Below are 16,724 nucleotides of genomic sequence, written 5' to 3'. Positions count from 1 at the left end.
ACTTCTCCTTTGCTCTGTTCCCCTCAGTAGCAAGAGTTCTCACAACAGTCCTCCCTGATACATCTGCTCAGTCCCTGGGTGATCTCATGTGCTCTCTCTCCCATAGCTTTAATCATCATCTACGGATTATTCACTCCACACGTATATGCTTACCCTGACTTCTGCCTGTACCTTCAGACTTGTATTTCCAACTGCAGAGGTAACATCTCCATTTGGGTGTCTAATACATATCTAAACATGGCATGTTCTCTTAATTCTCCAACTTTTCCCTCAAACCTGCTTTTCCCCAAGCATTTCCCATCTCAGCAAACGGTGACTACATTTTCTGGCTTATTCAGGTCAAAAACCTAGGCATTATCCTAAAGCCCATTCTTTTTCATTCTATAACCAACTGTCAGCAAATCCTATGGGCTCTAGATTTGAAATATAAATATATTATTTTTCACTACCATTACCAATCTGTCACCTCCCAACTAGTCATCTTAACTACTGCCCCCACCCTTACAATCTAATCTCCACACAGCAGTCTGAGTAAGCCTTTTAAAAGATAAATCAGATCCTGCCACTTACTTTTCTTAACCAGCCAGCAGCTTGCTATCATACGGTGGAATAAAATCCAAAATATTTTCTATGACCTACAAATGCCTACACAAGTTGGTCTGTGTTTTTTGTTTTTTTCTTTTATACTTAGAAGTAAAGTCCATGAAAGCAAGGACTTAATTCACTGATGTATTCTCAGTCCCTAGAACAGTTTTTATAAAAGGCACTTAATAGCTTTAAAAAATGAATAAAAGGAAGAAAGGAAGGGAAAGAGAAAGGGAGGGAAGGATGAGAGGAAGTAAGGAGAAAGCAGTAATTGAATTTCCAAGTTTTTTTTACTCCGTGGTAGAAGAAATTAGTGTCAAGTAAAAAGAAGACAGAGGTAATCAATCGTCAAGTATCTGTTGAAGACTTTTTGCTGTGCATTTAACCATTTTTTCCTCTTTCCTTTCCCTGGGGCAATGCTCTCAATGACTCAGTAGCTACTGTGGGAAAGCAACACAAAATGCTGAAAACCTGATATGATGTAAAAGTAATTTCTTATGACTATCTTAAAGGGATTGATACCAGGTGATTAAAGAACATTAACACACACACACACACACACACACACACACACAAAGAAGTCCCAAAAACCTCTTCACGTTAAGGCAAATTAATATTGTAAATAGGATGGTATTAAACAGCGAAATCTTTCCAATAAACACTCGATTGAGTTGGCTTCTGTACTGTGGTAACTCAAGATTCCCTTTTAATCCTTCACACCAAGACATCATCAGTCAAGTGAAATTGGTTGGGGCCTCAAAAAGGCAACAGCTGCAGAGCCAGCATTAGAGGAATAATATTTGCATATTAGAAGTCAGAGAGGGATTTGCTGCTAAATATTGTATGTGACCAATCACCTTATGCAACAGTGTCGGTGTGATGAATGAGGCAGAAAACTGCACAGAGCAGGGATGGCCAGGAAAGCTGGGGCAGCTGTGGCCTACAGAGGGCCAGCGCCACAGGCTTCTGGACCATGAGCTTCAACAGCCAAAATCACACTTCATGTTTCAGTGAGGGGCCTACAGATGCCCAGTTTTTCTTCAAAGAAATGTGCCAAAGAAGATGCCTTCTTGCCTGTCATTCAGCTCCTCAGGAATATATACTGCAGAGGATGGTTGAGGTCAACAAAAGCTGTATGGGAAAATGGATCTTCATCTAACAAAACGTAAAGCTGTACAGACAACATGAAAGTATGTCCAGAAAATGAAATGTATACTAGTATAAAATGCTCTTCTTGTCTGAAGAAAACAATACCAATGATGATCTAAGGTCATAAAAGATTTTATTAAGGACCCTGCACTATTCCAAGTATAGGAGTGTAATCATTCACAAACCTGGTTAAGGATCTGAATCACCTGCAAAACTTGAAAACTTCAGATTCCTAAGTTTCACACACCCAGAAGGCGATTCTAATTCTGTAGACTTGAGGTAAGACCAGGGAAATAAAAATTTTTAAACAAAAGCCCCCAAGAGACTGTGATGCACCCTCGCAAGACCGAGAATGAATTATGTCTGAGAACTACTATGGAGGCAACATAAAGTAAGCCTTGGATATTGCTCATAAGCTCGAAGAAGATATTAAACTGAATTCCATTTCTGGAATAAGATGGAAAATAAAACACCTAAATAAAATATTTTTTAAAAATTCAAATATATGACTGAGCTTTAGGCGAGAAATTATTAGATGGTTTTGGCTTTTCATGATTTCTATGTAAATGTGTACCATTGTTACCCAATCAACACTAAACTTTTTCCAGGCTTAAGAATATTTCTGTGCCTTATCTAATTTAGGTAATAAAGAATTAGATACAAGTTATCTTTTTTTAAAGATTTTATTTATTTATTTGACAGAGAGAGACACAGCGAGAGAGGGAACACAAGCAGGGGGAGTGGGAGAGGGAGAAGCAGGCTTCCCGCTGAGCAGGGAGCCCGATGCGGGGCTTGATCCCAGGACCTGGGATCATGACCTGAGCCGAAGGTAGACGCTTAATGACTGAGCCACCCAGGCGCCCTTAGATACAAGTTATTATTGTACCCTCTAGAAGAAGTGATCAGAAAACAGAGTCTGAAGCTATGTTTTTCTTTCCCACATTTAAGAAAAACTACAAGCACACATGACATATGTATAGAAGCAACAGAAGGAAGTAGGAAAAACTAACCTAGGAACCATTCTGAACTTAAGATATTTAGGTTTCCATGTATCTGTCACCAGAAGCTTTAAAACAAATAGTTCCAGTAAAGGAAAATCTAAAGGCAAGCTTTATATACATATATACTAAGAAAATGAGACTAAAGGAGGATGATGTACACAACTCAGACCCATCTCTAGAACTGCCAGCAGATGATAAATATGAAACCTAATAAATATATGTCAGATATAGATGCAAATATGGAACTGACCAAGTTAGAAAAAGCACGTTTCAGAAAATTTCTGTCAGGCTTCAAGAGCAAGATTTGAAAAATCACTGCAACAAGCCAAAGACCTCTCCAGCTGAAATGACACAGCAAAACTAAACCTCAGCTAATGGGAGAAGCAAGAAATGACCACAGTGCTTAGTTTCAACCTGAATTCAAATGTGTCAATGGTGTAATTCTCTTTGAATTCGGAAAGGGAGTTCTTAAAAACAAAAATTAACTAAAACGAAAAGGTGTCCTTTACTTTATAATTACTTATAATCTGAAAAATTAGAAATATAATATTTAATTCAGTAAGGCTCAGAAATCCAATTCAGCTCATCACCAGGGCCCTCAACCCCTAACAAGGTGACCCAAGGGAGAGAACTTCCTCTGATAGAATGCAGGCAGCTTCCTCATCAGGCCTTCCCTCCTACTGGCACCCTACTCAGTTCCCCCAAATGGTTTTCTCCTTAGTCCTATTCACTGTGGGCCCTAGTCTGTAATTAAAAAGCTGCTAACTGGCTAATGCTGTTAACTTGCACCCTGTACCTCCTCAATAGATCTGCATGGTTAGTGGAGGAATTTCAGACACAATGCTTTAATTCAGTGTTTATTTTAACCAAAGGGAAGCCTAGTACAGAAACAGTCTAAAACGGCAATCTTCTGACTTGAGTTGGAAAGCCCAAGAATCCTAGGGTTCTATAAAAAGCCCAATTGGAGAACTAAGGCCCTTTCAATAAACACATCAACCGTAATGGATTAAAATGTGTGGAATGCTTAAATCCTGGAGTTCATAACGGTATTTAAAAAAAATATATCCTCATTGATCATTTTTGCAGTATGGTAGGAGGATGGTAGGATGGTAGGATTATCTTGAAAGCTGCCTCTTCATAAAAACTGTATCTCAGGATAACTAAACTGCTGATGAAAAAAAAATCTTGTAAAAAATTTTCTCAGTAATAAATGAGGAAGAAATGATAGAATTAAAATAGTAACATTCTGCAGCTCCTAATGAAATAATAGATATATAAGCAATGATCATGAATGGCCTTTAATATCACAGAGGAATAACCAAATGCTGTGTACCTCCTGATAAAAGTAAACAATACTTCCTATGAAGTAGTCATGCCAAAAGAAAAACAAAAAAGAAACCCTGAATCTGATCAAGTCTCCTACTCTAACTGCCAGCTTTATAGGGCATATGGAAGATAGAGGAACATGTTAACCACCACCATAAGGATGAAAACAGCAAATCCAGAATGTAGGAAACTCTCAGACAAAAGACCTGTTTTCCTCAACAAATAAATTACAAGAGAGAAACTTACAGATTAAAAAATAATTAAGAGACATCTCAACACATTACAATGTATGAACCTTATCTGGGTCCCATTTCAAGAAACTAAATTTTAAAAAAAAACTTACAAGACATCTGGGGAAATGTAAACATTGATGACATATTTAATGATGTTAAGCAATGACTAATTTTTAAAAATGAGAATGGTATATTTTTTTAAAAATCCTATCTTTTAGAGGTACATGTAAAAATACACAAAATGATCTGCTAACAAAGATTTGTTAAAAAGTAATCAGGTGATGGGAAAGGGGATTGATGAAACAAGACTAGGAAGGAATTGGTAATTGCTGGAGCCAGGTGACAGTATACAGGAGGATTCATTATACCATTCTCTCTACTTTTGTATGTTTCTATAAAAAATATTTTAAAAGAGGCAAGGGGAGAATAAAATGAATTGCACTGCATGGACCTTATATGCATCCTGATTCAACCAAACCATTAAAAGATTTATAAGAGTATCCAGGTAATTTGAACACTGTATCTTTCATATTTAAATAATTATTAAAATTTTAGGTATGATAATGGTATTAAAAATACCCATACCTTTGAGACATATATGTTAAAATATTTATGGGTGAAATTACATACTATCTGGGATTTGCCTCAAAATAAACCAAAGGATCAGGATGGGGAGTAGAATTAGAGATGAAGTAAAGATTAGCCATGAGCTGGTAACTGTTGAAGCCAGATGATGGGTACAGGGGATTCCACATTTCAATTACTCTACTTTTGTATGTTTACATTTTCCATTATAAAACATTTTTAAAAAATTTTATCCATGGTGTTAGAAGTCAGGATAATGGTTACCTTTAAGGAGAAAATGGGAGCCACAATAAGGGCTTCTTGAGTGGGAGGGATGTTTTATTTCTTATATTTCTTACGTTAGTTTACTTGGTTCATCAATCTATACATTATGATTTATGCACGTTTCTGTATATATTATTCTGCAACCAAAATGTATTTTTTAAAAAGCAAGAAACCCACTCTTCAGTGCAAGGGAAGGCACTATGGTAGAAGTGAAGGTACTACAGCAATCACTGAGAAAGCTGTTTTTCAGCATAAAGGCAATGGCCCTAAATAAGTGTCAGAATATGGCCTCAGTTTCCTCATCCATAAGGGGGAATAGCAGCAGCTGCGTTAGCTGGCTGTTGTGAGCAGTAAATGGGACGGCACCTATGAAGTGCTTACAACAGAACTAGCAAGGGATGAAGGTTGCCTTTGACTCTTATGTCTGAGGACCTGCCCTGCATTCATGGCCTGCTTGATCCCTAAAATGCAGTGTAGGTACTAAATAGCACTCCCGGTTTTAATCAAAGAGCTCCGTAGCAATAAATTACCCTCATACTGGGAGCTGGACAGATCCCTATTAGCTCGCCCCCAAGGCTCTAACAGAAAACCACTAATGAGACTGTACAGGAGGCACCAGAGCCTCCCGCCCATCAGAGAAAACACCGAACACCTCCCCTGCAAGCACTCCGCGTGGAGGCGAAATCAGTTAAGCAGATGGAAGCCGAAGCCCCACACCCACACGCAGGCATCTTCCCTCTCCCACCCCGCTCCACTCCACCCCACGCCCTCCAATGGAGACGCGCGGAGCAAAAGCCTCATATCGCCCCTCCTCCTTCCCCCAATCAGCGAGCCCGCACCAGGTCGCAGCGCCCAATCCCAGCGCTCCACATGCTAAGGGCAGCACTCCGCGCAAGCGCTTACGGGGGCGGCTTCCGGAAAACTCCGCACCCAAACGCCAGGTTCCAAAGGCTGCGCAGCGGCCTGGGCAGAAGCGGCGCTGCCACCTACTGCACGATCCTCGGGATGCAGCCCCAGGCGCGGTGCCTGAATTCTCAGGACACACATCTCAACCCAAACACTCAAGAGTTAGGGAATACATGCAGTACTATCACATGGGTGCGAAAGTTTTAATGACATTTTATTTTATTACACAGCAGAAAAAAAATACTGTTTCAAAGAGCCTCTTTTTCCCCCAAGCAGTTTGAGTTTCCAAACCTTACCTCATACCCTAATCTTTTATATAGGGGTAGAATCAAGGGGCCTAGAAATTCGTTCATTCCACATTTCTGGAGCACCTATTACATGGTAGGGTATGAACTGAAGCAGGCATTATCATCATCCCTAATTTATGGCTACAGGAACAAGGTTAAATGACATAGTTTCTGAAAGCTGGCTTAACTAAGGCTCACATCCAGATGTCTGCCCCAAAGGGCAGACTTTTCACCACACCAAACGGCACAACGATGGTATAAAGTGCTGTAAGAATACAGGGTGAGGAAAAAATTCTGACTGGATAGGGATTCAGGATGTACAGAGGGTATTCAAGGAGGGTAGTCTTCAGTAAATGGTAGCTGTTAACGCTTTTCCAAGTATACTAATCTTAACAAAGACAGTCACCTACATTTGATATTTATTGCAGACTTACTATACTCATTCTTTGGCAAACAGCTTCTGCTTATTCAGGATCTATGTAAAAGTTCCTGTAAATCTGTCCCCTAATAACAAAGAGCTGACTATATCCTATACCAAGGCACCAAATATAATGGTCTTTTCTAATTTTCCCTTCATGCCTAGGAAAGCATTAATAATAGCTTTCCTGAAATTCTTCATTTTCTTCTCTGCACTTCCACAGCACTTTTCTTACAGTTCATGCATGGCATATCAGAACACGCTTTGCAATATAATCAATGGAGTCCATGTTGGTTTCATCACTGGAACAGTGATTCCCAAAAGGAGTACTAATGGCCCCAGAGGGCAACTAGAAATATGGGGGTGTTTTCTGACTATCACAATGACTGCAGGGAGTACTGAATGAGCAGAAGACAGGAAAATTAGATAACCTACAATGCAGAGACTGTCCAACACATCAAAACATTGTCCTTGTTGGGGGCCAGAGTTTTCGGTATAGAAGACTGATACAAATATGGCCTAGAAAAGGCAAGGAGCTCTGTGGGGATGAACTGGAATTGGAGGTTTCGGCATGAATTCATTATTTGTAAAGTATGTACACGTAAGCTTATATGCATGTGTGTGCATATATGTTTATGTGGCTATGTGTACTTATTTTTCCTAGTTCTAGCCACTGAATAGGCCAAGAAGCAAAAACTCCACAGTAGCAAGAGGACAACTTGTGCACAGATCTTGTTTCTAATACCATTCCTTACTAAAAGGAACCAGGACTCCTTGGAGAAATAGTTGATTCCAGGGCTAGAGCAGGAAAGGTACAAGATGGAAAACTGGGAGTCAGGCTGAAAGGACTTCTACCAGCCAACACTGAATGTGACCACCCAAATAACAAGGATGGTAAGGAATCATTAAAAGAAAAAGAGGAATCCACAATCCACGAGATCATACTGATAATAAACAGAGAAAGAAATGGAGGGAACAGAAGGCTCCTACTTACATTAGAATATTGAGTACTAATTACTAAATGTGGAGGTATTAACGAATTGGAAAACCATCATTTTGCAACCACCATAGTAAAGACTGATTCAGGCAAGAAGCTAAATGGGTACTAAACTTAGGGAGAAACTTTCAGTCAGCAGCAGGACAGTGGCATGATACTAAAGTATCTCTCCACAGATTGCCCATTAGTCACAAGGGAGAAAAACAGTAACTCTCCAGACGAAAAATCACACACACTTGACTGGGTGATCAAAGTTAACCTCACCAGTGAGGGCAGATGGACATTGGGTGTCTCCAGATGAGAAGACATCCTGAGAAGGACACAACATTATTGACAATATTCTGGCCAGGGGACCCTTCCTTGAATCTAATTATGAAGAAATACAAGACAAATCCCAAAAGAAGAATATTCTATTAAAAAAAGGGACTGGCTTCTTAAAAAATGTCAGGTAGTGTACACCAAAGCACTCAGCTTAACGGGCTATAACATATGTAACAAACTCTCAAATGGTTAAAAAAAAATGTGTGTGTGGAGAATGAGAAAGCAAAAACAAAAGGGTCAAAATGATGACAACTGGTGAATCTGGGCAAAGAGTACATAGATGCTCTTTTTGTATTATTCTTACAAGTTTTCCTAAGTTTAAAATTATTTACAAATAAAAAGTTAAAATATTTGCCCCATGTACCATGGCATCTATGACATGGCAGACATTAACATGAATAAAAAAAAAGTCAATCTGTTAATAATGGACAGAACTAACTCCACTTTACACATAAGCAAAGGCAAAGTACTTTTTTGGGCGAAATTTGAAAATAAGCTGAATTTTCCATAGATGCAACTACCATATAAACTGAAGACGGTAATTAGACTTGTTCAGAACTTTACCAAGAGTGTTCACCATTTTGTGAATTAAACAGTGTCCCATATGATAATGCCATTCCTGGTATTGGACCTTGCCAGTATACCACATCTGTACCCATCTGCACTTCTATCTATTCACACTGATTCTACGTTTCAGTGCAAGTATGTAGTTACTTACCTTCAGATTCTCCACACCTCTGTTTTGGTTAGCCCCTGCCTACATAGCCATTCCAGGACATACAAACCGATTTTGCTCTTGCAGTAACATCATCAGGGGAGAAAATTATGAGTTCTTTGAAAGCCCTCCCCACCCCAAGCTGGGCCATCACAGACAGCTACAAAAGAATGTCTCCCTCCTCCTTCCCCCCACTTATTAGAAGAATCCATAAACACAGGGGGACTTTATTCTTTAACATAAGCCCAAAAAAGCAGAGAAATAAATCTGGGGGAGAATATTAGATCAGCACTGGAACTGATCAAAAAACTACATCAGTCCTATGAAACTATCACCAATCATCTGACTTTATCAATGTCCTCATGATGTTACATATAATGTATATTACATATATGAAGTATTTATATTTCTACAAAATGCTCATAGGGTCAGTGACTTCTTTTAGAGATTTCATTTATTTAGAGACAGAGCAAGAACACAAGTGGGGACAGCGGCAGAGGGGGAGGGAAAGGGAAAGAGAATCTAAAGCAGACTCCATGCTGAGCGCAGAGCCAGACGTGGGGCTTGATCTCACAACCCTGAGATCATGACCTCAACTGAAACCAAGAGTTAGAGTCAACACTTAACTGACTGAGCCACCCAGGCGCCCCTAGGCCTTGTTATTTTAGAAAAGGCTGCTACCTGTGTAATATGACCTAGAGAACAAGGAAAGGGAAGTATAATTAGGAGCCTACTGCCTGAGAAGATGTTAGCCAACTATTTTTCCTAAATGGTTTGTATGAAATTATAACACTGCTTTCAAATCTATTACCTGGTAATAAAAAAAGAGTCAGAAAGAGCTCTAAAGACCACAAGTTAAGAAATTACAATAAAAAAGCATGAAAATATAAAATATATTTTTCTCTGCAGCTAATATAAAAGAGACAACCTGCATGGTAACTAACTATATGACTAAAATGGACAAAAAACAAGAAAGAAGAGAATTGTTTACATAATTTAGGGAGACTAATCAGGCAAAAATTAAGTAGAAATTTGCAGGATAGCAAAAATGATTTTGCCACAAGTAAAATAATAATCTAATTCTTTGTAAGACTTAAAATGTGCTTATCTGAATGGGACCATCATAAAAGCATCATTTCATAAATACATCATACGAACATGATGGTAAACATATAGAATGAATGACATGACATATCTAACAGCTCAACAGGTACCTACCGAGGTGACAATGTTCTTTTTCTCTTGCTTCCCATTTATGGCTGTCCACATATGCTGCAGAAAGCAGTTCTCTTTCACCTGAGGAAAAAAGTCAATTATTAACAGGTGTGGCTTTCACAACGGGTTGTTTGTATGTCTTATTAAACATAGCTTTGTCATATTTTCAATGTACTAGGTTATGTAAAGATTCTAGTATGATACTATAACCAATATCGCAGAGTTCATAATTCAGTTCATGACAACATGCATTCCATCTCTAACAAGTAGAAGATACAGAAAAACTGAAAAATTCTACAATAATGTTACAGGTAAGAATGCTGGTAATTTTGTTCCTATAACTTTAGTACTAGAAGCCATTTGTTGCCCCTACATTATAGCCTAAGTGAGCCCTAGAACTCCTTCTTATAACCCAAATACTTGCTGAACTGTTGATTAACTCATTAATCGAATGCTTTATAATCATTAGCCCTAAAAACATTTCCATCTGACCTGGATCAGCATATTTACCCTCACTTCACATAAAGCAAAGAGTATCTTACCCAGTAACCAAGCACCCTACTGGTAAATAAGAGAAACCTAACAAGCCAGAGTTGAGGTAACTCACTAGATGGTATAACTGTATTCCCAGAACCTGGCACAATGACTGGTATATGGCAATACTCAATAAACATAAGCTCAAGGAATGAATGAGCAGCAACTTAACCAAAACTAGAACCTTTTGTGTTTTAAAGGACACCGTTAAGAAAGTGAAATGCCAACTCACAGAATGGAGAAAATATTTGCAAGTTACTTACCTGATAAGGGACTTCTATCCAGAATATGTAAATGGCACTTACAACTCAAAATTTAAAAAGACAACCCACTGAAAAATGGGCAAAGGATCTGAACAGACATTTTTTTTTTTAAAGATTTTATTTATTTATTTGAGACAGAGAGAATGAGAGAGAGAGAGCACATGAGAGGGGGGAGGGTCAGAGGGAGAAGCAGGCTCTCTGCCGAGCAGGGAGCCCGATGCGGGACTCGATCCAGGGACTCCAGGATCATGACCTGAGCCGAAAGCAGTCGCTTAACCAACTGAGCCACCCAGGCGCCCTGTATTGTTTTAAACCACCTAATTTGTAGTAATTTGTTACAACAGCAATAGGAAATTACTACACCTTAAGAAAGACAAACATTCCATTTCTGTAAGCCTTTTAAAGCAAGATGTTTATCTTTTTGATACTTTACAAATGACATCATTTAAAAAAATCTTTGCATTTCTGTATAGTAGTTGGAAGGTCTGTATATTAACATTAGAATCAAAGATTTCCTATGAAGTCAGACAGAATGTTAAATTGGGTGAACAATGGTAAAGTGGAAAATCAAAAACAGTTTCTTAAACTTTAATGTGTATGTAAACCTTGATAAAGTGAAGGTTCTGATTCAGTAGGTCTTCAGTGGGGACAGAGACTCTGTATTTCTAACAATTTTCCACGTGATACGATGTTACTCCTCAGACCACACTGAAGTAGTAAGTGGATAAAACAGTAACAGCCTCCCAGTTTCAGGTCTGAGTCTGAATAATCCCACTCCGCAAATGCCACCCAACAGTACACATAAACCTTTCTTGAACTTGGCTATCCTTCAGCCAGTTAGCTTTGGGGGCAACCATATTCTCTAAGATAAAACTCTCCACCATAAAAAATATTTTCTCTATTTAATTCCAGAAAAGCTACCTCCGAAGACCAGAATTTCAAAGTTTAGTGAAAAGTGATTGGCTCTACATACTTACTCATTTTATAGTTATTTTGGCCTTCAGACCAATGTCTCCAAACATGTTTTCCATCCAAAGAAAAGCACTGATTGTCGACACAGATATGCTCTAGAGTCACAAAGTCTGCAGCTGGAATCCTTGCCTGGCTAATAAATGGTATGAAACCTGGGCAAGTTGCATAGTCTCTGAGCCGCTTTCAGCATATGTAAAATAGAGAAATATTGCCTACCTTGTATCATAGTTGAAATGAGGGCATGTTAAGTGCCTACTCAAATGTTCACTATGTAATAGGTCCCAATAAATTTGCTTTCTCTACTCTCTTCATAACTTTAAACCACTTTTCTAGTTTGTACCAAGTACATTTTCCCCTCTCTTATCCTGTAATGGCTCAAGATGTTATGCTGACTTAAAAGTCAATCACCTTATCTGCATTGTCAAATCCGGGATGGTCCTTAATGCACTATCCAGCATACTTCTATTACTTGCCTTATAGCTTCCAGTTCCTGATTTCCAGACTCCTTTCTTCTGTGGTCTAACCTAGTGCTTATTCAATAGAACCTAATGATGGAAATGATCAATTCTGAGTTGTGCAACTGTAGCCACTAACTACAGGTCTCTACTGAATACTTAAAATGTGGTCAGTGTGACTAAAAAACCTGAATTTCTTATTTTAACTAATTTCAATAGCCACATGTAGCTAATAGCTACCACAATGTAACAACACAGGTATATCTGACTACAAGTTCACCAATGGAGAACAAAATGCTAACTGGAAATTCAATTCACCCTTATCTAATATCCATTCTCTTGTTAGAATGATTGCCTCAAACACTATGCAACCATGATAGTCTCCCTGATACACAATTCAAGGTCTTGTGTAAATTGAAAAGCATTTACTAAGAGCCATAATTAAGCATGCTAGCAAATAGGTACAGCAGCTAATTCTTATTGAGACGCCAGGTACTGTACAAACTGCTTTACCTAATGTGTGGCACTAAACATTTTCATCTGCTAGGTCAACCAGTTAATCTTCAGAAAACCTGGTGGCCAACAAAGAGGTTTTGAGTTGATATTTAATAGCTGTTCCTAAAGAACTGTGAACAACAGTATAAGTGTTGGTTTTTAATAGGAGCTACAGGGTATGCTGGAAAGAAGATAACGGGCACTGGAAACATCAACTGTGATTACTGCATTTTAGTCATATAATCATACACCTATCAGGATTTAGCTTGTATAAATGTCAACTTTTTCTAATGTCTTTATCAGCAGACCCATCAAAAACATTTTGAGTGAGGTGCCGTTTACTCAAATATCCAAGTACAGTTGACCCTTGAATAATACCACTTTGAACTGCAGGGGTCCCCTTACACAGATTTTTTTTCAATAAATACAGTATAGTCCTCTAGATTTACTAAATCTTTACTAAAGATTTTAGTAACATTTTCCGTAGCTCACTTTACTGTGAAGAATACACTATACATAAAACATAAAAAATAAGGATTAATGGACTGTTTGTTACGGGTAAGGTCAACAGTATGCTTAAGTTTGGGGGGAGTTAAACACAATTTTTCAACTGCCTGGGATCATGCCTCTAACCCCTGAGTTGTTCAAGGGTCAACTAACTATACTTCAGAAGTATCTATTGGCTCTACACGTGGAAAACTGTGGCATAGAAAGGTCACTCAAAAGTTGTGCCCCAGGTCATCAGATAATGAGAAATTAGCACTGAAATTCTTATCCCAAGTGGAGATCAAAGGTCTCCAATTGTGAGGTGGTGAGGAGTAGGTTTAGGACGCCCCTCCAAAGACATTTAAGCAGGGAGGAAAACTTCCTAGCTCTGAAGTGGGCACATTTGGACTCTTCAATGGCAGGAAAGAGACCCTAACACACAAACCCTGCAAATCATATGCAAAAGACCTCATGCCATAACTTCATCTACTCTGCACACCTCTGGACAGGCAGGCACTATTTTGGGTAAGGAGACGGGTCCGAGGCCATACTTCCCCTTTCTGTACTACCCAACGCTCCAAATGGTTAGCAACTAGATCCCAGAAGCATTTCTTGTCCTGTTGAAAGCCCACAGTTCCCTTCACTTAAGGAAGAGTTATCAGGTGACTAAAGAAGTAGCCCCACAAAAGCAGAACAGCCACCAACCTGCCAGCGAGCGCGGAGGCAGAGGCACTTTCCGCGCCAGAAGGAAGCAGCGGCTCAGTATGAGAGCTGCCATCTTGGAGCATACCAAGAGGATGAACGTCCGGGGATTGCGGGCAGAGGAAGGGGTGGGGTCATAGGCCGCCGCTCCGCCCCCCTCCCCGGCTCCCGTAGTTGGTGTGGCCCGGGACAGCATGGCTGCCACGATTCGGCTGCCGAAACACGACGTGCTGCAGGCGCTGCGGAGTTCGGTATATCCCCGGGTGGGAGGCTCAGGCTCCACGTGCTGCCGCTGCCCTCTCGGAGGTATCCGCGGCCTCTGGTCGTGAAGGAGGGGAGGAATGGGAAAGAAGGGAGTTTAACACCTCAGCAGGCATCACTTGGGAAATAACAGCGCCTCAGTCACTCACTGGCCTGGAGCGTTCGAGCTTGCTCTTTCGTGCTCTGGTTGCGTGCGTGTGCAGCACTGGCTCTGGGTGTCATGGACACCCGTGTGCCTGGGAACGAAAGGACAGCCGGGCTGGGGTCTCGACCTTGGGGCTGTAGTAGTCCCTCAGAGGAGGCGACGCTGTTGTCTGGAAATCTCTCCCCCTTGGGTGTACTGTTCTGCACAATTTGGTAGCAGAGGTCTTAGACTCTTTGGCGCTCCAGCTCTGCCGCTAATAGTCTGAAAGACCTTGTGCAGGTTTCTTCGTTTGTAAATTGTCCCTTAATAACTTTATGGAAATGATTAAATTTGAATATACTGGTGAGTGATAATAAAATACTTAACACTTGGTGTCAGGTATTACTCTATGCATTTTACGTATATTAATTCCTTTTCTCTTCACAACCCCCAGTGAGAGAGGTTCCCATTCTTTTCTCTATTTACAGGGGTGGAAACAGCTAGACCGAGTAATTAGCCCAAGGTGAGAGGAAAGTGGTAGAGGAGGGATTTGTCCTCAGGCAGCACAACAGTACAATCCTGCTGTAACCGTATCTCTGGACTCTCTCCTCATAAATAGACAATACTTTTTGTTGGTAACCTGTTATTGCCCTACAGAAGAGGTCTTCAGTGAATGATTCTTTGACCAGGCTCCACTCCGTGCACAGCCAAGCATCCAAAAGAAATGTTTCCCAAACTTATCTTTTCTACTAAGCTGTGGTTAGTGATTTCTGATACATCATGAGGATACCGACAACCCAATTCTGAGAGGCCTTTTTTTAACTCCTGATTTCACAAATGGTAGAACCGGGAATTCCAATGGTCACACTCTAGCTGTTTGCACTACCCTATGTGCTTCCACCTAGATAAACCGAAACTAGATCTACCAGTTTGACGTTTAAACAGTAACCTTTAGTTTTGTTTTTTGTTTTTTTATTCCCTTGTAATCCCATAACTAGATGGGGAATGTATATTTGTCTTTTCACTTCCCAGATTCCTCTCAACCCGTCTCCATACAGTTAATCACTAGCTCCTTTCACACACAAAAACAAAACTTGCTGAGAATTTGAATTTTCCGATAGTTTAGAGATGTTTACTTTTCCACCAGGGTGACTTATTTGTAGCTGTCCAGATGGATTATTTATGTTAAATGAAGATCAGTTATTAGAAAGAGGCAATCAAGTTCTACTCATGTTTTTGCTAAGTATAAGATAGTGAAAATGAGGGGCGCCTGGGTGGCTCAGTTGGTTGAGCGGCTGCCTTCGGCTCAGGTCATGATCCTGGAGTCCCGGGATCGAGTCCCGCGTCGGGCTCCCTGCTCAGCAGGGAGTCTGCTTCTCCTGCTCCCGCTACCCCCTCTTGTGCTCTGTCTCTAAAATAAATAAAAAAAAAAGATAGTGAAAATGATTTTACTTTTTTCTTTGATTTTTAGCTAAAAGATACCTACTTACAGATAATATTGTGAAATTAAAAGAATTTCAGCATAAGAAGGTGGCTATTGCGTATCATCTTCCTGGCACCAAAGGTAATTGAATCTGTTTTGTTAATCTTTTCATTGATGTGTCATTCAAGTTTTTTCTCTCTTTATCCCTGTCTGAGAAAAAATTGACATGGATTATTCTTAATTTCCTAGACTACCCTTAAATGTACTTTTCATCTCACTTTCTACTACTACAGAGTCTACCACTCTCCTCTTGTCACATTTCCCAGGATCCCAGAGAAATGCTAAAATTAGTGTTGGAACCAGTCCTCTCTAGATCCATGCCACCCAGACTAAGTATCATGGGTCAGCAGCAGCTGGGAATTTCATAGAAATACCAAACTTGAAGCCCCAGACGGTTAATATGCACAGTAAAGTCTGAGAAGAACTGCTCGAGATGATTGGCTTTCACATTTTTGATGCACCTCTGAGTAAAAAGTATATTTTACATAGTATCTCCAGTATACGCATACATATATATACCCAAGTGAAATATAGTGAAACAAAACCATCCCATGTGTGATGCATTTTCTTTTCTTCTCTTTCTTTCTTTTTTTTTTTTTAATATTTGAGAGAGAGTGAGGGTGGGGGGAAGGGAAGGAGGGACAGAAGGAGAGGAGAGAATCTCAAGTGAACTCCCTGCTGAGCATGGAGCCTGCCTAGGGGCTCACTTGATCCAGTGACCCTGAGATCATGACCTTAGCTGAAATCGAGAGTCGGAAGCTCAACTGAGCCACCCAGGTGCCCCCTGTGATGCATTTTCATATTTTTCTCCTCGGCTGAAAAAATCAAGAGGCTAAAACAAAGATTTTTTTTTTTTAATTATCAAAATATTAGTCATTGTTGAGCCTGGGTGATGGACACATGAGAGCATAATGTTCTCTCTCTGTTTTGGGCTATGTTTGAATATT

The 16,724-nt window shown here is 39.8% G+C and overlaps 2 protein-coding genes across 4 annotated transcripts in view; one reads left to right on the top strand and one right to left on the bottom strand.

Moving 5' to 3' along the window:
* The window catches only part of MRPS27 (mitochondrial ribosomal protein S27), an 87,140-nt gene extending 73,112 nt beyond the window's left edge, over nucleotides 1–14,028 (bottom strand). Inside the window, exons 1-2 of the mRNA XM_081826772.1 lie at nucleotides 13,913–14,028; nucleotides 10,006–10,083 (exon numbers count right to left, since the gene is read on the bottom strand). Coding sequence (XP_081682898.1) covers nucleotides 10,006–10,083; nucleotides 13,913–13,985 — 151 coding nt within the window. The 5' untranslated portion in view covers nucleotides 13,986–14,028. The remainder of the gene's footprint in view (nucleotides 1–10,005; nucleotides 10,084–13,912) is intronic.
* A 37-nt stretch (nucleotides 14,029–14,065) lies between these two features.
* The window catches only part of PTCD2 (pentatricopeptide repeat domain 2), a 36,685-nt gene continuing 34,026 nt past the window's right edge, over nucleotides 14,066–16,724 (top strand). For 2 of the 3 annotated variants that reach the window (XM_081826773.1, XM_081826774.1), the window contains exons 1-2: nucleotides 14,066–14,215; nucleotides 15,766–15,858. In XM_081826773.1, the coding sequence (XP_081682899.1) occupies nucleotides 14,104–14,215; nucleotides 15,766–15,858 (205 nt within the window). In that variant the 5' untranslated portion in view covers nucleotides 14,066–14,103. The remainder of the gene's footprint in view (nucleotides 14,216–15,765; nucleotides 15,859–16,724) is intronic. The other variant, XM_081826775.1, reaches the window with a different exon arrangement.

This window comes from Leptonychotes weddellii, chromosome 7 (genome assembly GCF_054177405.1).
Source record: "Leptonychotes weddellii isolate Sample4059 chromosome 7, ASM5417740v2, whole genome shotgun sequence".
Classification (NCBI taxonomy): domain Eukaryota; kingdom Metazoa; phylum Chordata; class Mammalia; order Carnivora; family Phocidae; genus Leptonychotes; species Leptonychotes weddellii.
Note: the sequence above shows the minus strand (reverse complement) of the source record. Positions and strands in the feature narration are given on the sequence as shown.